This window comes from Nomia melanderi, chromosome 1, assembly GCF_051020985.1.
Source record: "Nomia melanderi isolate GNS246 chromosome 1, iyNomMela1, whole genome shotgun sequence".
In the NCBI taxonomy this organism is placed as follows: Eukaryota; Metazoa; Arthropoda; class Insecta; order Hymenoptera; family Halictidae; genus Nomia; species Nomia melanderi.
The window spans coordinates 20,953,395-20,980,701 of NC_134999.1; the positions used below are offsets into that span (position 1 = coordinate 20,953,395).

General features: G+C 41.0%; 2 protein-coding genes and 1 long non-coding RNA gene across 14 annotated transcripts in view; 2 read left to right on the forward strand and 1 right to left on the reverse strand.

Moving 5' to 3' along the window:
• Positions 1 to 15: 15 nt before the first annotated feature.
• On the reverse strand, positions 16 to 21,561 carry HUWE1 (HECT, UBA and WWE domain containing E3 ubiquitin protein ligase 1). Of its 8 annotated transcripts, none has more exons than XM_076371033.1 (46): positions 20,602 to 21,561; positions 19,325 to 19,406; positions 18,981 to 19,199; positions 18,652 to 18,891; positions 18,512 to 18,574; positions 18,204 to 18,422; positions 17,845 to 18,116; positions 17,483 to 17,759; positions 16,748 to 17,392; positions 16,404 to 16,673; positions 15,817 to 16,326; positions 15,286 to 15,729; positions 14,958 to 15,071; positions 14,672 to 14,806; positions 14,283 to 14,569; positions 13,957 to 14,191; positions 13,751 to 13,873; positions 13,430 to 13,684; positions 12,982 to 13,311; positions 12,772 to 12,903; positions 12,430 to 12,681; positions 10,409 to 12,339; positions 10,144 to 10,285; positions 9,834 to 9,939; positions 9,468 to 9,755; positions 9,240 to 9,384; positions 8,772 to 8,919; positions 8,505 to 8,631; positions 8,280 to 8,429; positions 6,988 to 8,199; positions 6,533 to 6,896; positions 6,274 to 6,450; positions 5,581 to 6,196; positions 5,333 to 5,502; positions 5,075 to 5,256; positions 4,912 to 4,971; positions 4,722 to 4,814; positions 4,506 to 4,627; positions 4,198 to 4,435; positions 3,836 to 4,111; positions 3,563 to 3,751; positions 3,249 to 3,436; positions 3,033 to 3,166; positions 2,796 to 2,961; positions 2,520 to 2,710; positions 16 to 2,291 (listed from the first exon to the last, which is right to left on the reverse strand). In XM_076371033.1, the coding sequence occupies exons 2-46, from the start codon at positions 19,367 to 19,369 to the stop codon at positions 2,189 to 2,191; spliced, it is 12,585 nt and encodes a 4,194-aa protein (XP_076227148.1). In that variant the 5' UTR covers positions 19,370 to 19,406; positions 20,602 to 21,561; the 3' UTR covers positions 16 to 2,188. The 8 variants fall into 8 exon arrangements, with proteins under 8 accessions (XP_076227148.1, XP_076227156.1, XP_076227155.1 ...); XM_076371041.1 differs by having other exon boundaries at positions 10,150 to 10,270; positions 20,598 to 21,561; XM_076371040.1 differs by having other exon boundaries at positions 10,144 to 10,270; positions 20,598 to 21,561.
• A 336-nt stretch (positions 21,562 to 21,897) lies between these two features.
• Positions 21,898 to 23,156, forward strand: LOC116426724 (uncharacterized). Of its 2 annotated transcripts, none has more exons than XR_012999583.1 (3): positions 21,898 to 22,187; positions 22,443 to 22,875; positions 23,010 to 23,156. It is a non-coding gene; the product is annotated as an uncharacterized LOC116426724 (long non-coding RNA). The 2 variants fall into 2 exon arrangements; XR_004234965.2 differs by having other exon boundaries at positions 22,155 to 22,359.
• A 198-nt stretch (positions 23,157 to 23,354) lies between these two features.
• LOC116426733 (uncharacterized) overlaps positions 23,355 to 27,307 on the forward strand; it is a 29,418-nt gene continuing 25,465 nt past the window's right edge. The window contains exons 1-6 of one of the 4 annotated variants that reach the window (XM_076371271.1): positions 23,355 to 23,492; positions 24,684 to 24,969; positions 25,302 to 25,537; positions 25,624 to 25,800; positions 25,909 to 26,135; positions 26,477 to 27,051. In XM_076371271.1, the coding sequence (XP_076227386.1) occupies positions 26,985 to 27,051 (67 nt within the window). In that variant the 5' untranslated portion in view covers positions 23,355 to 23,492; positions 24,684 to 24,969; positions 25,302 to 25,537; ... (1 more) ...; positions 25,909 to 26,135; positions 26,477 to 26,984. Of the gene's footprint in view, positions 23,582 to 23,686; positions 23,929 to 24,683; positions 24,970 to 25,301; positions 25,538 to 25,623; positions 25,801 to 25,908; positions 27,052 to 27,307 lie in introns of all 4 variants that reach the window. The other 3 variants (XM_076371264.1, XM_031976097.2, XM_076371268.1) reach the window with 3 other exon arrangements.

Genomic DNA, 27,307 nt, shown 5'->3' on the forward strand with positions numbered 1-27,307 from the left:
CAATTGTAGTTTACATTTTCCTTGTGTATTTCTTTTTATTACTTTGTCACATAATCCCATTGTACAAAGTTATATATACATGCAAGAAGAGTCTTATTTTGTTTTTTTCTCTCATGGTTGTAAAAATGTAAAAAAATAATTCCTGTAAAAATTATTTTAAAGTAGTTCCAAATCAGGACAGAAATCAAAATGTTCTTTTCTGTTTATCTATCGTTTTCTTTTCTTTAAATAAATATTCCAATTTTAATATCTTAATCGAAACGAGTAAAACATGTTAACTTCCTATCGAAAAATGAGTTTCTGGGAATGCAATCTCCCGTTAGGTTCGACAATGTATTTATGAGAGTGAAATTTGGTTTAAAACTGTTCGAAATAAGAGAAATTTCGTCTTCTCGAAATAGAGACGCTGCCAAGAGCGATGATTCCGTTTGCTGTTTCTCGATGTTAAATATAATTGAAAAAATCAATGTTAAACGCTTTTTGATCTTTCAAGTTGGATCACGTAATTTTCTGTTAATCGAAGTCAGTTCCCTGAATATCTTTAACACTTGGTGAAAATATTTCAACATTTCACATTTTTATGCTCAGAAAGATGAACTGCATTTTGAACGGAAATCTACATCAATTAATAGGTATCTTTGTATATTTAAAAAAAAACGCAATTGATTTATAAGAAATACAACATTTAGTTTATTCTGCGAATTCCTAAGCAGTTAATTCCCTAACAATATCGCGAAAACTTTCCAATGTGGATCTATGCTTTCCTCTCGACCTCTTTTACGCCCTCTCTCTCACTCTCTCTCACTCTCCCTTTCTTTCTCTCTTGTCCCTTTCACACATTTTCTCTCTCGCTCTCTCTCTCTCTCTACCCCTTTCTCACTCTCTCTCTCTCCCTCTTTCTTTCCAAAACAATATATATATGTATATATAAAAGTACGTATATATATATATATATTGTCCTATTCGATGTGTTCACAAAAATTAACGTACGTCTTCAACTTCATTCTTCTAAAGCAGAAGCAGATAATGGTTGATGGAAAAGGAAACTGTAGGAGTGGACTGGAGAAAACAGGCGGTTGCTCTATTCATAGGAAAAAAGAAAAAGGAAGTGTCACGATACTTTTTTTTTCAACATCACATTTCTCGAATGATTAATATTAAAACGATATTAATTAATGATCATTACTATCCATTAAGAATTAGATAATATAATTATTAATACTAAGTGTACAACCATACGTTTTTTTTGTTGCGGGCATGAAGGTAGAACATCTTGAAATGATTTCTTTCCTCGTATTTTAGGCTCCTGTTTAATCGGTTTTTTCTTTTAATAATCGTTATTATTATTTTTCTCTCTCTCTCTCTCCCCTCTCCCCATCTCTTTCTTTCTTCATCGTTCGTTCAAGATACATACATACTAACGCATTCGTCCACGTACACATATTCCATTGTAATGTAGCCATGCACTCAAGTATCGTTCGCAACTTTCTTACACGCAAATCAGGAAAAATAAACACATACTTCAAACACAAACACGTATTTCTTCCATCTACGTTCATTTGCTTCCTTCCTTTTTTTTTTCTTTGCCTTGTCATGTTTTTGGCAAAAAGAAAAGTGAAAAAAAAAACTGTTCTTTCCTCGCCCTCATCAAAGTCTCTGTTCGAGAGGAGAGCCATCGGCTTCGAATCGTAATTTATATTACACATTTAATTCAAAAGCCCGCCGCTTTGCTTTCTCTTAACGATGAATTACACCGAGGTTCTCCTTACATCTGTTTATAATCTTAATTGTAAAGGTCCTTAACTTAACGTATCCAATTAAGTCTTCTCCTTCCATGTCGGGGAATTATCGTTAAGCTCTCTGCATCTCTTTCCCGTAAGATCGTTCAATAAAATAAACTCTAGCGACGAATCATCGGTAATTACATCGTTAATTATACGTATATACATACGCCTTTTAGTTTTAATATGTATATAGCGGAGTAAACATTTTTTTTATACTAGATCTTGAGCGAAGATCAAGCGTGTTCTCATGGTACTTTTACAATTATTTAGCAATTTTTCCCTTTCCTTCTTTGTCTCTGGACTTTCTCTCTTACACTATTCAGCGTTTACATCAACGTTGTCTTCGATTCTCGAGCTTTCGTGTGGAACTGCCGTAAGATTTACTTTGCAACACTGCAACGAATTTAGGCGAAACCAAATCCTTCACTGCATTCGTGGATTGCCTTCAGCAAATTCGTACGAAGTTTGTCATACGTTTCATAAACGGGTAGATCCAGTTGATTAAAACTGAACAAAAAAAAAAAGAACGACAAATCACATACCAATTAGATAACATGTCAGCTTGTACATAATTTGCGATGTACAAATTTATCTTTAAAGCGACTAAAATCCTTTGTGCTATTCGTCGATTACTATTAGCTCATACATCTTTCTCTAGATAAAAAAGATCTAATCTTTGAAAGACCTTTAGAAGATTAAAAGAATTAGCTTAACCGATTTATACGGACAACTCACCATGTATGAGCTGATGGAAGCCTATCCTTCGATCGGTCCTCGCGATGGATTTGGAACTTTTGCACGCCGTTCATTCCTTCTAGAGCTGCGAAGCCTTGCAACGGCACCTTTGACGTTCCGGTGACAAATTGTAAAAATTTAGCTCTGTCGGCTTGATCGAAACCTCGCAGTGCTCGCCAGAACCATTGAATCTAAATATTTCAATCGCGAAAACATTAAAATCTCTACGTTTACCGCTAAATGTATATTTCACGATGATAAATGCAATCTATATACTTGTAAAGATGTTGCAGTGTATTTGTGGTACTCGGTATTGGCTTTAAGGTCCTCTATGTCTACATTCGGTAATCCACTAATTAGTAGTTCAAGTTCCTGCTCGTTGAATATAGAGATCAGTCGTTTCGGAATAATATCGTAAAAACCTTCTAGGAACGCGTTCAACCTGTAAGTAAGAAACATTAGGAATAACGAGAACACATTACATACCACGTGACACAACTTCATCCAACTTACTGTTTTCGGATTGCTCCAGTCATTTTCATCTGACAAACAAGCCGAATATATTCTAACTTCGTTTCCTCGGTAACAACGATGTTACGTCCGTTTGGTATTAAATCACGTACATCATTTACACCGAATTCGTTCACCTGAAATTGCAAGTAAACAGATTTGTTCGACACTCGTCACGGTATATTCTGTTTTTATTGAACATGTACAAATGAAACTTACTTCTGTAGAGAAAGTCAATTCATATCCAAGATCGGCGATATTGTGTTCTGTAAGGTATACCAATCCTTTGTAGAAACTGTAATCTTCGCTTTCCATGTCCGTGTGCTTTACTAATATTCCCAAGATGTGCTTATAAAAGCTGCGCGTGAAATAACATTCTAGGAGCTTGTTGTCATAAATTGCTTTGGCTGTAAAAATAAAAATCCTTTTACTATCGTTACCTTATCGTATTCGCCGTACGCGTGAAAACCTTCTTTCCATTATTATAAATTTTATGACAATGTTACTATATGGAAAAGCATGAAGCAACTTACCAATGACTCGGCCGACGAATTTGTAGTAACACAAGTGGTTAGGATTACAATGCGAAGAAGAGTTGATCATGTATGTTACTCGGTCACCAGGACTTACAGTGAACAGTGCGTACATAGGATTGAATATTTCTCTAGAAATGATGACATACCACTCTCTAAGAAGTCCTCCGGCATCCTGGCCTTCTTCTCCTACAATTTCATAGTACAAACGTAAATGGGAAATACTTCGACGAACGAATGAAAATATTACGGAACCGTGAGGTATTTTTATACCTTCGAAAACGATGTAAAACCGATTCTTCCACTCGTCAGCGTTTCGCCTGTGAAGTTCTCGGAACGAGTCTTCGAAAACGTGACTTCTGCGCACGTGCACAGCCAGTTCTTCCCTACGAATACCTTCGTCCATTCGTTCCAACTCAGCTCGGAAGTACCGTCTCTTCACGTCGAAATCGAGGACTCTCGTGTGATCCACTAATACAGAAAAAGGCCCATCCGCCAAATGCGTGGTGGTTTGACGTAGGATTTGATTTAGAACAGTTCTGTGCGTTTCTACGGGGAAAAAATCATCCGTTCAAGTATCTGATTCAATTAACTGGTAATGTTCAACGAGAAAACAAAGACAAACGTATGTGTACCAGCAAACTTGAGGAACTTGACTTGGTCTGGTGGCAGTGTCTTTTGAGGAGGAGGAGCCATGTCCCATGAAGTGTTAATCGCTGCTTCTGATTGGGATGTGCCTTCGTTATCCGAATATATTGGCGACACTGGTGCAAGGTCTGGAACAACTTCTCTAGTTTCTGCATTTGTGTTCAATTGACGTTCCCGAGAGGCACTCGACGACGAGTGAATCAGGAAAAAGGCCTCCACAGCGGGCTGTAAATATGAATTTTTTAATCGAGTTCTCAAATTAATGTTTAATCGCTGGTTAGAATCGGGACACTACCTGTAAAACTAAGACGGCATGATGATCTGGAGTATATTCCAATTCTAACAAGCAGGCGCTGAGTGTCTCCCATAAATGATCCAATACTAGACATTCGCTTAACAGCGGAAGCTTTTCCTCACCTGTAGAAAACAAGTGAAACATTTTGTCAACATGGAGTGCACCATCCAAAAATCTATTCATTCTATGCTGGTTTTTCTCTTTAAAATTATTTACCATCAGATGCAACAGTTGGCTTCGAATTCTCAGGCTGAGATGAATTCGTTTGCGTTGTGTCCATAGCCACATCACCATCGGTATTACCATCACCTTTTAGAAATATATGCAATCTTATACTCAGTTTCGATATTGGATTATAAATATGCAAAAAGTTTGTATTTAGTATAAATGTGCTTCAGTTAATTACCTTCGCCTGGTGTTTGATTCGTGTTTGCAGTCTCACCACTACCTTCCGTAGTTTGATTAGCTACGAAGAAAATATTGAAAATATATTTCCTAATATTTTATTACTTCTTATTTAATAATATTATCTAGGCGGTCAGTTAGCAGGATCTATTTTTCAAACGTACCTGTCTTCTTGCTGTTTGCTAAACGTACAGCCTCTCTTATTTGTACGATCACTTTAAGTATTCTCAAGAAAAATGCCTGACTAGAGGTTTTGCTAACAAGGGCAGCCATCGATGGCAGCTGAAGGTCACTACCAGCTTTGACTTTGCTAGGTGCAGTAACAACCACACTTTCATTCGTAAATCTATATATCGAATCATGACAATTCGGTCAACAAGTCTTAAAAAATTATACATAGTACTTTCAAATGCAACACGTACCTGTCCAAAAGAATTCCTCGAGAACCTCCAGTGCTAGTTGAAGGTTGCTCTTCAATAGAATTCCGTCTCAATTCACGATTTAAAACCTTGAGTTCCATCATTAAATCCTTTATATGTTCGCAAACCATGTTAGCAAGTTCCATAGCGCCCTCCATCAGTAATTTTAATATCTGAATTAAAATATAAAATAGTATAACACGTATTTTTGATATTTTCAAAAGGAATGCAAGATTTCATAATGATCGTACCAGTTGTCTAGTAGGGTCTGGACAATGAGACAAATTAAGTAGTAAAGCAGTCGCATCTTCCAGTCCCTCCTCGGAACAACTTTTACTGGTTAGTACTTGTACAGCTAACTTAAGATGTTCTTCAGGCGCAGCGACACCCTGCTCTTTGTTCACTTCCGACTTTTTATTTTTGTTTCCTTCTTGTCTGTGGAACGGGCTCACCTCCGTCAGGCCGATAGAGATCAGTGATAACAGTCTTAGCAGTTTATCTGTTAACTGACTACTACGCTTGATGACCGACCAATTCAGCATGGAAATTAATTGACCGAAAGCTGAAGCCTCAAAAGTGGTCGTACTGTGTTCCGGTTCGTTTCCTAGATACGAATTAGAATGCGTCCTGGCGACCGACTTTCCTTTCTTCGAGGCACACGAATCTAGTTTCAGTAACATGTCCCAGAAATCTGGTTGGTCGCTTTTCCCTGGTTTCGAGGTGGATTTGCCTTTCGAGCAAGCCTCTTCTTTATTATTTGAATCTTTCTCTTTGTTAGCCTCCTTTTCCTCTGATTCTTTAGGCTTCACTGGCACGAAATATCCAGGGAACCCTTTAGCCAATGCTATCAGTAAGTCTAACGTATGTCTGCGGAAACCATAAACGATTATAATTTTACGTAGCACGCATATTGTCTGTATTGAATGAACATTTTAGTAACTTACTTGCATACTGTCGGTGCAGCTTGCGGATGAATGGCGATACTGCTTCCTTGTCTTTCCGACTTCTTTCCACCGTGTCTAACTATATGGAAAACATTCGCTCTGCAACCAAGTGCAGCATCTATGCTGATATTCAACCACGACTGCGAATTGTTTCTTTGGTCTAAAACCTTGGGAGAACTAAAATACAGGCAACAGTTGAAATACTGACGCAACGCCACGGTACCGCGGTTCACAAATTAATATGTAATTTAATATTTACCAGTAGTCCATCGAGGGCATCAAACTTTTCCTTTTATATTTGCCGCCGAAATCCGCAGCAATATCTTTATTCTCATCGTTACTTCTTTCCATGATGCTTAGCAAGACTTTAACTACCCATTCTCTTGTGCTACCATGATAGCAAATATTCTTGATAACTCTATGAAATCTTAACGTATTAATTTTTGGTTCATTAACAAACAGTAATATTAATAAGCATGCCATCGATTCATGATCCAACAATTGTCTGCCTTTAAGTCGAAGACCCGCTCCCTGGTGCGTTATACTAGTATCACCGCGCATCAACGGATCTCCCCATTGTCCTCTTTGCGTCACCGCTTGAATCGCGAAACGCGTAGCTCTACCTGTTAGCGATAATGTTCAATTGTGTTATTAGAAATCGGTGCAGCGCATTTACATGGAAATATCGCACCGATTCGGTAAGCAGTTAATTACCTCTACTAGAATGCCTTAATATAGTGGATAAAGTAGCGCTCCCTTGGCTAACGTGACTAAGAAATCTTTCCTGCATCAAATGTCGGTTTCGGGCTTCCCATTCTCTCCTAAGATTCTGAGCTTCTTGAGCCAGATCCGGTGGCAGAACAGATATCTGGGATTCCTCCATGTCGGTCAGAATCGCCTGTCTCAGAGAAGGTTGCAAGTTCTGGAAGAAGGCAGCTGCGTCGACTGGATCGTCAGGATTAGCAGAGGCAGCTGCGTGTCGTTGTTGTTCCAAGCGTTGTTGTGCCAGAACTTCTTCCTGAATTGCCGGTGGCAAGGCAGCCAAAAATTCAGGATTAACCTCGACCGGTCCGGTTAATTCTGCGACCACGGTCGCTTGAGCTCGTTGTCGGATTCGTTGAAGTCTGAGCTGTTCGGCTATGACTTCGTCGCGCATGTCTTCTGGCAAAGCGGCCAAGAAAGAAGGATCCACTCCGTCGGGTAACTGTTGCTCCTGGGGTTGTTGTTGCGATTGTTGTTGGGTCTGTTGTTGCGATTGCTGAGGTTGTTCTGGTTGTTGTTGTTGTTGCTGTTGTTGCGGCTGCTGCGGGTGTTGTTGCTGTTGTTGTTGCGGTTGTTGCTGCTCCGATTGTTCTGGACTTATGTTCTCTGATGCCGAAGTGGTGGGATCTTGATTGAGTACGTTCGCGTTTCGTTCAATGTTCGACTGACCGTCGTCGGTTAAAAACGTTCTCATCCAGTCGGCCGAGTCACTTTCCCTTAACAAATCTTCGTTACCTTCTTGACTAAAATCAACTAGTATGGTTGTGTTCGTTCGACTAGACGTTTCGTTGGGATTCGATGTTTCGGCAGGTCGGTCCGATTGTCTCAGTCGGCTGGCTTCGGATGCGCTAGGACGAAGTACCGAGTCGACGATACTCTGCGCTAGTTCCAGTGTCGAGTTTCTGTTGGTTATTCGAGGATCTCTGGCTTCCGACGACACCACTTCCTCGTGCAAAGGTGGCGGTGGAGGTCGTTCCTCGTCTTCCTGCACCGTTACTTCCATTTCACCGGTCACATCGATTATATCCTCGTCAGGAGTACGTTCCTGTCGAGTCGTTTCGATTGGGGTTCCGAAGTCGGCGACGAGGTTGTTCGCGTCTTCTCTTTGAGACGTTGACGCTGTTGAGATTTGCTCTTCTATGGGTATCACAGTGGAAGAAGTCGCTGAAACAATTATTGTCATACGATGAGAATTCAGTTCACGACGAGCATACTCGGAATTGAAGTGGAAGTATTCAACATACATTCCGTATTATTCAGATGATCTTTCTCATCTTTACCATCTTTTTCACCTTTCTTCTCAGAATTCAGTTGCTTCTTACGTCTTTCTTTTCGTTCTGCGAGCTCATCGTCTCTATGTTTCGTCAGGTTATGGGTTAGTTTGAATACAACACCTTTAATATCAAATTTAAAGGTATTAGTAATTCTGCGGTGCTATGGAAATGTTTATATAATATTTGATTAGGTACCATCGCAGCAATCTGCCTGAGAGTCACCATCTAATAATTTACTCTCCTCGATCCACCAGTGTAACGCTGTCGGAATGTTATTCAATGTGGCTGCTAGACTTGGTCCAAAAAGATAGCCGGATTGATCCTAAAAGTATCGCGTATATACATCATAAAACTGTCGGCGTTTATAGAAATAGAATTATGCTTATGTCGAAAACTCATAATCGCATGCTAAGAAACATGAATCGAATAATTTCTAATGTACCATCGAACTTCGTTACTAACCACAAAGTCTATTTGTTCTTCCTCTTGATTCGTATAAATTCTGGAGACTACAATATGACCGGTAGATTCTTCTTGATTGGTAAAGATCCTGGAGGTTCCAACTTGACTGGCAGATAAGGGAATTCCTTGCGCAGCTGGGCCCAACAACCTATAATGATAAATATACCGGTAAGAAAGTTGACTGTAAATTATATTACTGAAATGAATCGCATTATATATATACATAAGTTCAATCGACGTTATACTTGGGATACAAGAGACTTGTAAATTTGATCACTTCAATATACGAGTATACATGACTACAAAATTACTAAAAGCAGAATTATTAAAAAGAAAAGTATACAATATATGTAACAAATTTTTGTATCCGAGCAGTCACTTTACGTACAAAATTCTTTCATTTAAATCGTGTTTTAATTTTTCTAATTTCAGACTTTATTAAATATATTTAATGTCGAGTTAATTCACCTTTGTAATATTACTGGCGGATTCGGATTTCGTGGATTTTGTATTTGAAGAAACTGATACCTTCGTTGTCGCAGAGCTCTCTGAACTCTTGTATGAGCACCATCCAAACCGCTCTGTGGTATTAACAATGGGTGGGAATTCATACCTAAATAAAATCAGGCATAAGTACTTAACCGTTAACAACGTATACGAATTTTCTATACCAAGTATAAGTATATTCCGAAGTACCATTGCTTTCGGAAACTGAAGGCGAATCTTCGAAGAGCCCTAAAGGTAGAGGGAATGTCGTAGCCCATGGAAGACTGGAACGCGGTGTAACAGGAGTAGAAGTACTCAAATTGTCCTGATTATCGATGTTGTGTTGAATTATTACAACGTTGCTTCCGTCACGTTCCGTTGATGGGAACATTCTGAAGACACCGTCACCTTCAACATCTTCATAAAATTCTATTCCATCCTCTTCATAGTTTGAGGAGCCCTCTTCTTCTTCCTCTTCTTCTTCTTCATTCTCCTCTCCTGGTACAATAATTCGAATGTATTCTATCCCATTGTAATATTAATAAATGAAAGGTAACAAATTTTAACAAAATTTACCGTCGTCTTCTTCCTCTTCTTCCTCATCTTCATCGTCTTGTACCTCATCCTCATTGTCATCGGAAGGATTGCTATCAGCATCTGAATCGGAACTCATCAAATCCTCCTAGAAAATACAACGTTGTATCGAATGTAAAAGAGAAAGGTAGAAAAAGTGTGAATCCTAAAATGTCAAAACCACCTTATCTTATAATATAAATATTTTAATATCATCAACATAAATATCAAACGTAGTTTGATATTCTTTAGCAAGAAAACAATAAGGTGCTTTCGAAGCTACATTGTTCGGAGTTGAAAAAAGCGATGTTACTCTTACTGTGGTGTCTCGCGTCGGGTCGAAATCAGCTTCGGTGTCACGTATCACGAGACCTTCGTCGTCGATATCCATTGGCCGATGTGGCCGGGAAGATTGTTCTTCCGCCACGGCTGAGCCTTCCCTAGAAAACAATACACTACTTGATTATAAGTACAGTAGCTTATACGTATTCAAAGTAATGATATTAAATCAGTTTGATCAGCTAAGAGGCATTACGATTACACGTAATTCTAAACTAACATCATTTGCATATGGTTACCTATCAAGCAGCTGATCCATAATGTCGTCCAGTGCAGCTTCATCGCCCTCCTCGTGCACTTGACTCTCCGAGGTAGGCTCGAGGCTCTCAGCGGTAACTGATATATCGTGCTCAGTGTTCTCAGCGTCTTCGTTTGCTTCTTCTCCAACCGCGTGAGTCGCCTCCGACGTTGTGGTGCCTGTCTGTTCTCCGATCGGCTCTTCTTGAATCGTTCTGTTTTTAGGCTTCGAAAACTTATTGTTTACCGCTCCCGGCATCGGTTGGTTTATGATCCTGGAAAGCGTCTCGAGTGGTTTCAAGGCAGCATTAATGGTACCAGCCATGTTTGGACTGGACAGATCAAGACTGTGCGGAATTTTTGCTAAGTCAGTGATTATTCCCTTTCTCAGCATGATCCTCACGATATAATTCACATTATTGTACGGATGTATTTTCAAGGAAGCCCGCAACTGATTATGCAGGGTCGGAGGGCAACTGTCGATCATGGTAGAAATCACAGCGATCAGCAGCTGGAGCTGCGCGTGCTTCTCAGAGCTTTCAGGAAGCGCCAAAGTCCTGGTCAGTGCAGCTTTCACCTCGGTAACTAAGGTCGTCTGAACATCCGGAGAATGATTACAAGAGGCAATAGCGGCTATTAAAATTCTGGCCATATTGCTGCACTGTCTGTCGCTCGAGTTCTCTGGCAATATCGGCAGCAGCTTGTCCAAAAGAAAAGCGAGCGCTGTTGTATCCTCTGTCACCATCTCGCTTTGCCCAGCAAGGTAAACGTGCTCTGTGATCAAGTCGGCGATTCCATTGTAAGAACGAACAGCTTCTGCGAGTATTTTCAGAATGGCTGATTTTGCCAGCAGAGGTTTCTTCGCTTCTTCTGGTTCAACCTTGCCGTTGTTGCCAATATCCGGATAGATTTTCAATGAAATTATCTGGGAGACCTGATCGTCGTCGTCTAGAGGATCATTCGTTGTTGTCGCGTTGTTTCGAAGCACGTCTCCTCGTCTGGAGGATGTTGTTCCTACAGTGGAACTCGAATGAGTAGTTTTCTTCTCGGGGCTTCCAGTAGGTGTTGCTGTGTTATCATCAGGTAGAATCGGCATAGGTTTTATCAGAGCGTTTAGCAGATCTTGCACCACGGACACCGATACTTCCGATACTTCTTCCACTGATGAGTTCTGCGACTGACTCGGTGGGAGAGCTTTCACGATTAATCTATAATCAAAATCCCTTCTCAGTAGACTGATGTCTACTCTCAGAATATTTTCACAGATCTCTCTGTAGACTTCCGGATTACGGCAAACTGCGCTGCTGATTTGACGTGTCATAAATAGGATCTCTTTGTATGGTGGTGGTATATTACCCTGGGTACGAGTCCGTATAACCTTCTCCATAGCCTGGCGAAGAATAGCCGGTTCCTCCAAAGTGTGTCGGATCAACAATGTACTCAAATTTATGCTGCCGATGAAACTGCTAGCCTGAGTCATTTCCAATAAAAGTTTCACGCCGCCTTCGCGCGCAAAAATCGCAGCATTCTCGTAATCTCTTGTCAATCGCAAACAGACCTTCATTAAAGCATGTAACGCGTCCCGGTCTACCGGAATTGTTAATAGCTTCACACACGTGCGTATGATGCTTGGGATTACGCTAGGATGTAGACCTTGCACGAAAGTGTTCCTTTTCTCCTCTACCGTAATCGGACCGTAATCAATAACTGGACGCAATTTGAAATTCATGGCTATCGGTCTTCTGTTGTCACTTTCTTCGTTAACTTGTGTCATGGTCGAGAAATTGATCAAATATCTTCGCCTACTACACGTGATTCTCACATTGGATTCACCGGCCCAATAAGCATCATTGATTATTCGATTATTTATTGGAGAGTATATGGTCCATTCTCCTGTATTCAAGTCGAACCATTTCCAGACTTTACGAGTTACCTATTCAAAATAAAAATGACACATGTATTTGATTCTCTTTCTTTCCACCTACATGTACACGTATAGATACAACAAATAGATTCTGTGTACCTTGTGCATTAATAATTTTCTTTGCGTCGATATAGCTACTCTTTCCAAACGATCTATTAAAAGTAGCAAAGGTGCGAGCCATTTCGGGGTTTTAGTAGAAACTGTCGTTCCATCCTTATTGTCTTTGGAAACTTTATTTTTATTTGCTGTGAGTGGCCCTTCGCTTACTACCAATAATCGTACGAGTAAATCAGAGACACCGCATTCTTTTACGATTTGGGCGCAGGGTACTCGCATCTCTTGGAACGTTCCCTGGAAAGAACGAAATATTGTTACGATATGCAACCACGTAAACAACCTAAATTGATTATCGTAATATTTTATATAATGTATATATTGTACCTCGAAGAATAAGGTATAAAGATAAATACGTCCAGCAACTTTGTTAGCTTCTTCGCACTCCACTAGCCGTGTACCAGCATTTGGATCGTTACTTTTAGCAATGTCGATTAAATAATCTACTAAACTACCAATCTGCAACAGAAATTATACTGTTACAGTATACGTTCACAGTATTGCATGAAGGTTGCGTATACTTGCTCACAATATTACCTCTTTTATAAGTTGCAGCAACATGTTATCCCGCCATTCATCTCCATTTCTTTTTGTAATGGTAGCTAACAAGTCGCATATTCTGTAGACTGTGTCAGGCATCAGATCCAACAAATTCAAACACTGACTTAAAGCAGTGCTTGTAAATTCATCTATACTGCTCGTTATAGTAGGCTCGCAAATAAGCTCTTCTGGGAACTTTTCTAAACCAGAAGCTTTCCGCGTTTCCGTTTCTCCCAACGACATAGCTATGGCATGCATTATTTGATCGTCGTCTATTTCCAGGTCCATCATAAGACCTTGGCCATTAGCATCGCCAGGTGGTACATCCTAAGTAAATTAAAATTATAAAGTAATTCATGAATTTCATAAAAAATCATTTATCACGGAACGGTGAACATTGATACGTTCGAAAAATTATCATAACTTTCTTCTTTTTTTTACTTACCGATCTTCGTAATGTGGCAGGATTAGTTAAAAGGTAATCTGTAGCTTGTTCAACAGTCAACGTATGACTCAAAGCTTCGATACAATGAGCTCTGCTGAATCCCATATCCATTAGCTGTCTAAGATGTTCTTGATTTACATCCGATTCCGGTTCTTCTCTACGGTCAGACATTGCTCCAGCTCTACCAATGCCACTGGTACCACTTGTGCTACCAGTAATAGCTCCTTCACTATTTTCTTCTTTTTCTGTGCGTTCCTGTAACGATTTGAATTTATTAGATGCCTTCGTCTTAATCCCGTTAAATTATATGTATATGCATACCTTGATAATTCTCTCACCCCTTAGAATATGTCGTAAAATAGATAAAATTGATTCTGTCATACGGGCACCATAATTTTTTAAAGGTTTCTTGCCCCACATAAGCATCACCGCCTGAAAGGCTTTCTGCAATGGGAATTACAGAATGCATAAGTACACTGTAAGGTCTATTCAATTGTACGTTTAAAAGAATATACATTTCTTCAGACCTTGTGAATATTTGTGAGGTATTTTATCGGATCGAATTCATACATTTTGTATAATCCAGTATATTTCGAAGAAACAAGATGAGGGGAATCCAAAATTGCTTTTGGATTCACCATTTTTTCTAAAAGCATAAGCCATGCATCTAAAAATTCCCCAGTGCCGTCAGGCAAATTAGGGTGTTCCAGTCCTTCTGATGCAGGAAACTGTCCACCACCAGATAATGCCCAATGAAAAGTACTGAAAATGAGTTAAAATATAATTATTCGTTTTCGAATATAAAACTACGAAACGATTACTTGAATTGTTGTATTCTTATTTTTAAACTTACTGAAAAAATGCGTATTGTCCGCCTTGTCTAACAAATCTTTGAAGCATTAAATGATAGGGATGCCTCTTTTCGTCGAACAGCATCGGAGATGTAAAACCTACAGAGCATATCAAGAAGGTCAATTTAAACTTGGGTATCGGTGATGGTGGTAATATATCCCACGTCAATCCACGGATCAATAAACAATTTAAGGCAGTTGCCACGCTTCCAGCTGCTTGCGAAGGAAGAACTGGGGTTAACGGCATCTGTTGTCCTCGACGTTGTCTTGCAGGAGAACCCATGCAAAGCTGAACAGATTTAAATAACGAAAATGAAAAATGTAAAAGCAATTTCAAAAGATTTCAACGATGAATGTTTAAAATGTTCAAGTGATTAAGCATGTTAAATACCTTGACAAGTAAACCAAACAATTCAGCCAATGCCCTGCCCAATCTAGATGAAGCTCCTAACAAAGGTTTGATGTACTTAAGCTGGTATGAATTTGGAGATACTCTTCCTGCACTAGCGCTTGGTTTATCGTCCACCTACAAACAATCAAAATTTAAAAATGAATAAACTAAGGTGACAGATCAGGACTACACACTAATTAAGATTACACACTATCTACTTTTAAGCACGTTTCCCTACTTTGTCCTATAATATATGGCTAATTGTTAAAATTTATAATTTCTGTACCTCCATGGGTACAGGTGGTGGATCTGTACTCAAGGCTTCCATGGCTGTGGTCATTCCATTACTTCCCATATCTGAGGATACACCACCTGACCAGCCAGAAGTTTCGCCATCATTCTAGTTCATTAATTTGAAACAATACGTCATAAATCGTTCCAAGTTTATTACAAACTAAAACTTAGTACTATCTAAGTACATCGAAAGAGAAACAAAATCTTGTTAATCTTTCTAAAAAAAAGAGTGTCGAATAGAACGATTGAAAATTCAGTGTGTAGAGACTACATTAACCCTTCCACCACCTTTGTACGTAAACGATAAATGAATAGCGTACCTTTAACTCGGGTGGCACCAATTTATCCATATCTTCTTTTCCAAAGTCACATCCAGCTGGTATACTGTCCTCACTGCACAATGCTAACAATAGTGTGCTCTCCCAAACCAACGACATATACAACTCGGAGAGACCTTTCAGGACTGTTAAACCGAGTCCCGATCCCCAGTGATTCATAGACAAATTTCTGACTTCGCTCTGGCTGGTGCGACACACGTGGACAAACATTACTACGTATCCATGCGCGGCGTTCATAGCATGGAGCAAAGGTGTTGCTGTGTCGCTCGTGAAAGCGGTCTCTAAATTTGGAGCGGATGCAAGTTCGTGTAACAAAACAGAACCTCCTGGTGTATCCGTGTGATTGTGGAGTGGTTTCAATAAATTTAGTACTTCGTTCAATTGTGACAGTCCGGTTTTCAAGACTAACGGTTCGTGCGCAAGGTTCTAAAAAAAAAACAAGGAAAAGAAACAAACTGTAGAATCTATACGATATTTGTTCAATATTAATAGCCTCTATCGTTGGATACATACCAAGATACTTTTACAAACTGTTGCCACAGACTGAGCAGCCTGAGCGACTGGATAGTCCACTGGAAGATTAGGTAATCCCAAGATGGATAGTAACGGCACTAGACCTTTCTGGGCGACGAATTCTCTACAATGATCGTCTGTGGAATTGTTACTAAGAATAGCGTCAACGAATTTCATAACGTTGTGTATGTATTCCACTAAAGCTATTGGTGTTTTCTCCCTAGGCTGTGGTGGTGGACCAGGTTGAGCTGGCGACGGTGACGGTTGTTCCTCGCGTTGAGGATGGGAACTTGTACTGGCTTCCTCTTCATCTTCCTCTTCCTCGTCGCTACTGCTTCCGCCTCCGCCGCCTCCTCCGGGACGAGAGTCACCGACCCCGACTCCAACGGACTGTCCAGAGGACTGACGGATTCCGGAAGCTGAATTCGACGGTGAATTGTCGGACTTGCTAGCAGCTCGTAAACAGACGTACCGGGGATCACAGCCCAAGACACAAAGTTTTTCTAACAGCTAGAACAAGTTATAAGTACTCTATTATAAATACTATTCTCAATAATGAAATTATTCATATTTGAAAGGAATCGTACTTTTATAATGGCAGCGATTGCATCAACTTTTAAACCCGGTTGGTGTCTCATCAATTCGTCCATCGCGTTGCCCAAATTCGTCGCTGTATCACCTAAAGGATCAGCGCTTCGGCGTCTTCTCATCGCAGAAAGGTAGAGCGGTGACAATAAGACTTTAAACAACCGCCCGAAGGGTCGTCGTCTTACAAACGATTCCAATCCACGTTGATTTAAACACAGAGCACTGAACACGTTGGGTAATGAGCCTAGAACTTCTCTAGTTGCAGGAACCTATGTACAATTAATAGTCATGCGTTACCTAATGTTACTATGATCACGGTTTCGATTATTTCCTATTCGCTTACTTCTTTGATAAGTAGAGCATGTAGTACAATATCAGTCAGTCCGTTATCGTGCAAGGAAGACAGTAACGACGGTTCTTGGAAAACGTACACTGTCACGACATCCGTAGCAAGCAGAAACAGCGAAGGGCCGTAATACTCGGAATTACTGATAATGTGCTTCAGGGACGAAGGTAAGGTCCCCTCCATGACGTGTCTAATGCTATCGGAAAATGCTGGATCTTGAATGGTCTTTTTTACAAAATTTAACATTGATTTCAACAGCGCGGCTCGTTGCGGCAGACACGTTCTTCCATTCTTCATGGCAGAGTAATCTGGCATTTGTTCATTCTTGTCTTCTGGCTTTGAGGTCATATTCTCATCTTCAGAGAATTCCATTGGATTCGACGATTCCTCGCGTTCGTCGAACGGTTCGTTCAATCGTCGCGATGACGTGGATTCCTCGTCCCGTTCTATGGATCTTTCACGAGACGATTGCGAATTATCTGGATACGCGTACGGTTCTATCTCAAACGGTTGCTCCTTTCTGCATACGTTCACTTCCATATCAATGCGGTTGATAAAACTTGCTAGGCCATTGTGTGCTTGGAATGCTTGCATATCTATATTAGTCATCAAATCTATTACACGAACTGCCCTAGTACCAAACTGAAATAAACATCGATTCTGTGTCAGTCGGTTCTTCTTAAAAGAAACAAATTTGTTTAAGTTCTTAACAAGATCAAAGAGAGATCTCACCGTTATATGTTCCAACTCGGTTCCCGGCCAGTTCATAATTTTTAACAAGCTTTCCATCATTCCACAACTTATAAGAGCTTCACCTCCAGCCTCATAACTGGCTAAATGATAAAGAAAACTAAATAATGCTGTTGCCAGTTGCAACGGAAAGGGTGGTCCATCCGGTGGTGGCGAAGTTAACTGTGAAATACATGTGCGAATCGATACAGGGAAAAATCCGTGATACGAACTTGCTCCAGTGACGTCAATTATCATATTTAGCCTCGAACCGGGTTTCCTAAAAAGATTATTATTAGTAATTTGTCACGGCGTGTCACGCCTTGGGAAGTTATGAATCTCTGTGGTATTAAATCTTGACATACTTGGGAAAATGTGGATTACGATCCAAATGAATGATACTAGTGAGAGTCCGCAATGCTGCTGCACGCATTTCAACAAGATGTGCATGTGGAAGTTCCATTAATTCGACTAATTCTTCTAAAAGACCAGCATGAAGCAAACTATCTGCGTTTTCTTGAAGTGCATTACTATATACAAGTACCGACAATGCTTGCAACCGAGCTTGTACACATTGTAAACGTCTTCGATAATCGGAAAAACTGTGTGCCAGTCTTATGTGTGTGAAGAGCGCCATCTAAAACACAAATTCAGATTCTCGTTTACACTTTACACTTTACAATCTTTTATATTGATATTTATTAATTCATTTTTGCATATTTACCTGTCGATCTTGAGGTACATTATAAACCTTCAACAAATCATTCATTATTTGTGCCGGTGTTTTACCAAGTTTATCCACATTCTCAATGTGTATATATGTTACAAAATTTGTTTGTCCAAGCTTCTTTGCACCAGTATTTTGTGTGCTACCTGATGGATCGGTATTCGAGTTTTCTGCATAGAATTCAAAATGCAATGTTGTAGCACTTGCTGGGAGGGGCTGAAAAGTCAAAGACGAAACATTGATTTTACTATATACTGCATAAGATAAAGTCCTCGAATAAAATGTTCTTGTGAAATTTTAATTACCTTATCAGGAAATTCTTTACAACACTCTGCCAAACCAAATCCATTCTCTTTACCACCCCAACTCTAAAACAGGAAGATAATTGAAAGGATGTTTATACTTTGCAATTATTAATTAAACATTTTTCTTGAAAAATACTAACCTCTGCCAGATGATTGAGTCTACTAATTAAAGCTTGCCTTTTGTCACTATTTAAACGAGTAATGAAATTACTACGTTTACTAAACATGTAAAGTAGATTTAGGACACCAAGAACAACATGCATATCGCAACTCGATAACAAGGACACTAGATGCTCCATACTGTTGTACAAATGTCGAGAGAACGAATGTTCGATCAGTAATGTTGTGAAGTGAAGAATCCAAAGAAGAAGTTCTTTAGCCTGTATTGAATTACAATGCAGGATAAATATATCACAAAATACAAATATATTTATGGAAAAATATATAAAATTATAAGAATTAATAATACCTCTCTGTTTTGAGGAAGATCACAGGCTAATTCCCATGGATTATCCGGACTCCTCGCTGCAGCTTCTTCTAAAATACTGTCATTAAGATCTAATACGTCGATCCAATGGAACAGTTCGCATTTTCCAAAGGTCCATGCATCTATCTGTTTTAACTCCTCTAGCAATTCTGCATGGGAACACGAACGCAACTTGTTTATGAGGGCTTGGCATTCTGCCGGCTAAAAATGAAAAAGAACGTACTTCAATACAATCTATCGATACATTACATCGAAACATAATTCTTATACATTATAATTATATAATACAAAACTAGGGACTTATTCATAAACAAAATATCACTTACCGCCTCAGAAATGCACTTTTTCAACCTGCTTCTGTCAATTTTCATTTTGGCAGATTAGAGTTTCACTTTGTAAATTCAAAATCTGAAATAATTAAAAATCGTTAATAAACGAAACGGATTTAATCCAAAATATTGTATGGATCTATTTGTTCTTTTTCATTCAACATGAAAATGATTATAATAACAACCATTACAATGAAATGACACAGGTTTCTAGTATAATCGAGTTAAACATTATTTATATCAACTTTGCAAAAATTTCAGTTCCCCTGAAAGTGCAGTGAAGATAGAAGATAATAGACTATAAATACTTTTTCTTTCTTAGTGTACAATGAAAACGTGAGAAATCCTTATTGGTTAAAACAGAGAATTGCATCACAGGCGCGATTAGTTGCGACACGTTATTTTTCGACAATTTACCGAATGATTTCTCGTCCATGCACATCTATTTAAGCGCGATCAAATGCATGAAATGAAAATGATTTCAAGTATTTCATCTCGTGATGCGATGAAATAAAATACAATGTATATCGGTGTCGGTATTGTAGTACCATTGGACAGTCGAATTTTTCGATGGATAAATTAGTAATACGCGAAATAGTTGACGTATACAAATAAATAATGTACAGGTTAAAAATGACAAAGCACGATGAAACGTATCATCGACGTCGCGGACAGTTATTTTAAAAAGGCTGCGTACGGAAATGCATCGGTGACCTCGACCGAAAAAAAGAACAGGATAAATAAGGAGTGTTTCCATGAAAAGTATAAGAAAGCTCGAGTTATCCGAACGTTTCTAGAGAGTATAGAAAAAGACAGAGAGAGAGAAAGAGAAAGAGAGTAAAGAGTAAAGAGAGAGTGAGCAAGCGAGCGAGAACAAGAGAGAGAGAACACGGGAGCGAGGGGAGGGGCGAGAGAAAGAGGGGGGAGGGAAGGAAGAGAGACGGAGAGAGAGAGAGAGTGTGTGAGAGAAAGAGAGAGAAAGAGAGAAAAAGAGAGAGAACAGTTAGAAGGGCAACAAGAATGAAAACAATCTCGTTACTCGATTAAGATGCAGAGTCATCGGTTTCAGAAGCCTAACCTAACTCAGACATCGCTCGAGATGGACAAAATAACAACAAAGGAAGGAGGCAAGAATCTGTAATGAATTTAAGGTAAAGCCCGAATCGGAACCGAGATGTTGGTCGGCGCTGACGAAACGAAAGAAAAATCTGTGACGCGAAGATAGGGGTCAGGTGAAAATCGAGGATGCACTCGTGGCAAAAAGGCTCACCTACAGATAAGCCGACGAGGATTTGATAGAGTTGTCCTTATCGTTCGGCCGTTCAACAAACTGGAGGTTGGAACGATGCGGCATCGCGGCCGTTGGAAACCGTTCCGTCGGTGGTCCTTACCACCTTGATCGTCCTCGACTGGATAAATACTGTTATATATATATATATATGTGTATATATATATATATATGTATATATATAGATATATATTGTTCGATAGGACGCCGTTCGAAATTTTCGCCTAGTTATGGTTAAAACCAAGGACGGGGGTAGCAGGGAGGGGGCGAGGGAATGAAAGCAAAATGATCCGTGGGTGACCGCGAATTGACCGGTCTCGACGAAGATATCTCTACAACTGGATCAAAACAAAATTCGGGGAGCGTGAACGGGACGCAATCCTCTTCTATCGCTTAGCGCCAATCGGAGTACCGATCACCGCCATTTTACCGAGGCTTTCCAAGGAGGATCGTCCACCTTTCCCTTTTAATCTTTTCGTAACGTGTCTTCCGTACGGGACACAAGCTTCTCGAACAATCGCACGAATGTTCACGACCTTCGGCGTAACAACCCGCAACACACGACACAATATCTCCCGAGGACACTGTTACGAACGATTTTTACTGCGTCGAGTGCACCGCACTGGCTGCTCGTATATCCGCGCTCATATACGTATCCACTGTGGAGATAAGAAGTGAACCTTTTGCCTTGACAAAAGGCAACACACACACTCGTCAAAACCACTGTTAACTGCTTCGCATCTTTCGACGAGACGTGCCCTTCTCGAAACGATACGCTCGCATTCTATTCTCGCTGCGCAACACGGAGACTCTCTGGCGAGAACGTTGTCCTACTATACGGCGATTTTTCTGATTCGCTCGTTGCCGAGATACACTCCGTGTGATAGGACGCCTCGTAACCATCCGTGACTGTTCTTCGTTATGCATCGAACGAACATGCGTCTATAGAACCGCCTTTCAGAATTTCGCAGCCCGTCGCGGAATGTCCGTTGCGAATCGGACCCAAGACTCGTTACCTTAATAGCGCTCTCTATCCACCAATCACGGAACGACGTTTCCCTTGAACGCCGATTTGATTCATCGAACGCTCGCCTCGGTAAATTACCAATCATTCCCTTCGATTCGTTCTAATTACGAAATATTTCCTGTCCGCCTATCCGTTCGATTACGTTAAAGGTAATCATCGTTTCAAATATCAACCTGTCGCGTCTTCATTGATTTTATTGTCTATTCCTATTAGGAAGTCACGTGACGTGTCCGGAGATGTTACGCAACACTCGATTGAACAAGAGATTTCTTGAGATTCGCAATCGTATGCATCGTTATTTTATATTTTCCTCGAGTAACGATTCATTCTTCGGGGAACTATGGAAACCTGTATGCTTTCATTCGCGTCGTTTCAGAATGCAAGCGTTTCACACGCAGTTTCTCTTACACAAATGAAAAATTAAGTGTTTCTTCTTCGGATGAATTATACGCAGGTAGATACAGTTTTGCCCGGTGGAAAATGGACCAATGAGAAGTCTGCTACGTGCTAGGTAATCTCCATTGTTCTTCCGTCTTGCTCCAGTCGTAAGTTGAATAGGCAGTATTATCTTCTTTATAATTATTCGATATTTAATACCGAGCGTTTCATCGGCAACGTTGACACCGATTGATTCGAACGGTTCGGTAAACGAATTTAAACCATTTAGAACGCTCGGTGCGAATCGAATGCGCTCGGGAACGCAGCCACGCAAGACGGGTATATTTAAATTCAAATTCTTTTTTTTAATCGCGATACGTTCTGTCGCGCGAACGGTTATTAATAAATTATCGACCATACAGGACATTTAGCGAGGCAGCTGAAAACATGGTCCGGCGAAAGTGGAAACAATGTTCCAGGAACAAAGCAACGCAGAAGTTTCACCACGTATTTTTGGTTCGCGTTACAATAGAAACCGTGACTTACGTGCAACACTGATCTTCCGGAAAAGCGGTTTTGTTTCGTATTCCCTAAATGTTTTCCTCTTCTCGGCGAACCACCGGCAGTGACACTTTGACGTTTCAGGATATTGAATTTCTCCAGTAAAATGCTCAAGTCATACGGCGGCGAACAGAAATACGATAATTAACGATTGTCCGTCGACGAAAGTTTAGGAAATAATAGTTTTCTCTGGCTTATAAAGCCAGCTGTACACTGGGACTGGTCTCAGACACGTTAGGTGTTTGGGAACGGACAAACACGAAACTCTGCCTGTAAATTACTCGACTTACAAAGGTAACGTTACATTTATTTTTTCCATAAATCAGTATCAAACTAGCCATGAAATTTTATCTTCCTATTATATTGTATCTCATGTATTCCCATGAATTTTAAATCCGCGAAATCAACAGTCTATATAATGGTTACAGGAAGGAATAATGTTCCATTTAGAACGGCTAACAACCACCTGATGCCTTTTTTATCGACCAATCGTTGAACCTAACCGATATAGAACAAAAGAAACACAGTGAACCTAGATAGAAACACATCTCATTATCACAAAGTATAACAACTAACGAACGCAATCGTTTCAGGATGCACCGTTTGTTCACGATCCTTGCTCTGATCTGTTGCGTATACGCGGTGACGGGACGTCGGAAAAAAGGCGATGAGACCTGCAGATATTGGTGTCGGACGAGCCATCATCAATACTATTGTTGTCCCTCGGGGGAACACGACGAGTGGACCGGGCACGACTGGCGTGCCATTTTCGACTCGTGGCTCTGGATCACTGCAGCCACCGCTGAACTCTCACTATTTCACTCGCGTTGGCCGGAAATGTCCGTAACGGAGAGAGAAACCGAGAAACATTGCCCGCCGTTGAGAACCCATTGTCCGCGTACTCACGACTGGTACATGCCGCCAATTTCTTGCGACGCGGACGCGGATTGCGATAAAGGGGAGAAGTGCTGTTACGACGTCTGCCTCGAGCACAAAACATGTAAACAGAGCGAATGGGAAAAATAAGCTGCCGGAAAAGTTCAGGCTGCTGCGATTGTTTCCTGTAAACGACCTTGAGAACACTCAATTACGTTTTTCTTTTTAGAACCGTCATCGTCGTCGCCGCGCGTTACGTCCGTCCGCTGTATTCTTGCATAATCGGTTGCACGATATTGTTCGTTTGAAGAATGATTCATCGAAAGACGGATTGTTCAATAATCGAATCTGTTCTCGTTCTTGTTCTATACAGGATGCTCTAAATCGTGCTACCGCCACGATCGTTCCCAAACATTCTCTGTTTAATTATCGTGAGACTCGAACTAATTAGAATGCCTTGACACGACCAAGGTTACTTTATACTCGTATTAACAATTTCGATGGTAACTTACCAATTAACGTGGGCGACGGGTTCCTTAATGAACAGTTATGTTACGGTGTGTTCTTCGCCATGACCCCCTCCCTATTAAAATGTAATTGGTACATATCGCGTCTTGTATTAGCTTAATTAACGAGAATGTCTTTCCGCTGTACGAATTTTCTGCCAGTCCAACGGTCCAATTCTCGAATTATTCGTTGAATGACGTTTACAAAAATGGAAGTCGTCGTCAGCGTAACGATAATAATAATGTCGTTTTATTCGTGTACAATCGAATAAAATATTTGCCAACGTTTAGAAGCACTTTATCGGAGGAATGTAATAATGTTAGTAAATCGTTACGCGACGTGGAAATTATGCTGAAAATACCGTAATAAAATTGTTTGTACAGCCTCAATATTATATTTCGCAGCTCCGAGAAAATAAATCGTTCCGTGGTATGCGCGTTAACTTCCAACATCCGCGCAACGAAGAAAAAATTTGAAATTCATAGCGCGAATGCCATAGCTTGTTGCAATTTGTCGAACACCGTTCTCCCCATTTAAAATTCTTAGCTGGCGGTCAAAAGACGATAGTGCTTCTGAATATTAAACGCGGCATTTTTTTTTTAGAACGCCATTATTCATGATGCCATTAATCATCGATTGTAAAGTTACCATTCGTCTCGCTTATGAAAACAGTATTTTGTCTGCTGCTACCGTTTTAACGTTCTACCGTCTGCTTGTAGGCTCGACAAGGGTTCTACACCGGCGAGAAATCTTTTTACGAATTCTAGAAGTGTTGTGAGCGGTTCAAGATGAGAGGAAAAGAGAGAAGAGCGAGTGAGAGAGAGAGAGAAAGAAAAAGAGAGAGCGAGAGAGAAAGAGAGAGAGGGAGAGCGAGCGACAAAAGGATAAAGCAGTCGGAATAGAAGCGGGATCAGAATGGGAATGGAATCTGATCGCTGACGCGCATGCGCCGGCAACGTTCATTCACTCTACCGAATCATTCATAAATCGCGAGTCCTACGCTGGGTAGGTGTAATTAACAACGAGACGTTGCGTTGCACGCAGATTACTCGGGACCTTGTAACTCTCATTATAATGTTTTTCCCCGGTCGTATGAAAAAGTTATAGAGCACTGGTTCAACTAGAAATTAACGTAACGCTAAACGACATTAGATTGCTGGGTAACGAATAGCTCTCTTTGAAATACACTGTCCGTTTATCTTTACGTTTATTATCGTAGACTATTGAATTGCCCGAACAGGTTTCGTCCGGCAACGAGAACCGAACTTTAAAGGCTTGTATTGAATCGCGATGGTCATCCACTTCCCATCCAATTATTCGTATGTAACATGTTACAGCACTCAGGGGGCGAACAGGCCCGTATCGGTAAGACCCATCGACGAAAAACCGCCCCGCTGATGTTTCTGCGACGTAATCGCAACGAAACGTCGCCTTCGATTCGGATGTAATCGACGCGACGACCGCACACGCGCTCAGCCGGATACAGCGAGGATAAAGGAAGTGAGGATACACCGGATCTGAGAGACCGGTGGAAATAGGGATGGAAACGAACCGATCACGCGCGTGCAAATGGGTACGTTGCTCGAATTAACCGAATAACTATCATACAGACGTAAACGATACGCGTTTCGAATGCGATAATAATCGGCCTTCCGGTAGGTTGTAATTATCTCCCCCAAGGACAGCGCGGTAACCGCAAATATTCAACGTGATCCAGATACAATTTCATACGGACAAAGCAGGAAACAGGAGAGACCGAAGAAGATGGAAACGCCGATACGCTTCTTCTGACTTGTTCTTCGCCGTTTTCATTTCCTGGTGTTCGTACACGCGCAGGTGAGCGGTGTCCACGGATTTCGAGAAACCTGTTAATTGGAAAAGAACAATTTTACGCATCCTTCGGGCAAGGAAATACATGCTTCCGTTTAAAACGCTTGAAATTAGGATCGCACCCATTGCTAATCGAATGCTGCACGCCGGCGGACAGTGGGGGGAAGATGGTGTGCGCAACTGAGAAGCTCGATCGCGCCGGTGGAAGGAGTAACTAAATTCATGAGTGGTAGGGGCCACTCGGTGGGGATAGAAGCGCACGCACACCTATGCGGCTACGGAATTCGGAAGAGCAGCAACTTCACTGGCATTCGTTTGCGAACCGCGGCACCGTGCGGCTCGTGGGTACCTCCGTCCTTCGTTCGTTCCGGCAGCTTCAACCCCCTGTCATTAGCTCTCTTGCCACTGCGCGAACAAAGTGACCTGCTAATAATTAACTGTCAATCGAATTCTTCGAAACACGTACAGAAAGAGAGAGAGAGAGAGAGAGAGAGAGAGAGAGAGAGAGAGAGAGAGAGAGAGAGAGAGAGAGAAAGAGAGAGAGGGAGAGGGAGAGAAAGACAAAGAGAAAAAAAGAGAGGAAAAGCACGAGGGAGGTAGCAAACTATAAGAGAGTCTAGGATTAACGTTAGCCCGCACGCAATCACGTTCGTCTATCCACGATCGTCTAATTCTGTGACAGATGATTTACCGGCGGAGAACTCGCGGAGATCTTTAGCAGGATCGGCGAGCTTCCGAAAAAGGAATAGAAAGAGGACCGAATTGAACGGTATCTCTGGGCCCGGTGTTCCTTCCCGGCTGAAACTCGTGGAAAGTGCTGCGCGCTCCGGTTCACGATACTCTATTCAGAGGGACGGAACAAGAGAGAGGAAGAAGAGTGGAGGAAGAGAGGCGGAAGAGAGGAAGACGGAGAGGAGCATTCGTCGAAGAAAGGCGTGCTCGCGAGGTTTTGGGATCTCTCGGTGGGACGCGCGTATCCCGATTATCTGCCGATCCTTATCCGTCGTCTCTCCCTGGTCGGATTCGGAAGTCCCATTCCTCCCGATACTGCCGATTGATCGCCGACATTCTTCTCATATGTTGGTTACTCGATGGACGTCGCGTATCCGTTCGGACCGTGCCGCGGTTGAAGTATCGTTCCCCGATTGCGAGTGCCAGTGAGTGGAATAGATCGAGCATCGGACGAAAGAATGAGGCACACGAACCTTAGAAGAACGCTCGTGCTACTGATCGTCGCGAACGCGGTTTACAGTCCAAGTAAGTGCCATTCATTATTCTCAATTTACCCTAGACGTCGATCAATCATTTCATTCCTATTAAGTATAGGCGAACGCGTACCAAAAGGCAGGAACTAGAAGAGTAAACGCGAAAATCTGTAATGGAAATGAAATGTTTGACGATCGGTTTACTCTTCGAGAAACAAGCTAACAAGGCTATCGAAGTTGGCATTTGCATTCCGAGAGTTCTCGCTTTAAAGCGTGGACACGTGGTTTCTGGAAAAGTCTTTTTTTAC

Excerpts from the sequence above, each read along its gene's own strand:
- HUWE1 (XM_076371033.1), bottom strand. The coding sequence starts at position 19,369 with ATGAAAATTGACAGAAGCAGGTTGAAAAAGTGCATTTCTGAGGCG. Across the intron at positions 18,423-18,511 it reads GTAAAGAATTTCCTGATAAG|CCCCTCCCAGCAAGTGCTAC; the intron begins GTAATTAAAATT and ends TTGACTTTTCAG. Across the intron at positions 16,674-16,747 it reads ATGCTCTACTTATCAAAGAA|GTTCCTGCAACTAGAGAAGT; the intron begins GTAAGCGAATAG and ends AATTGTACATAG.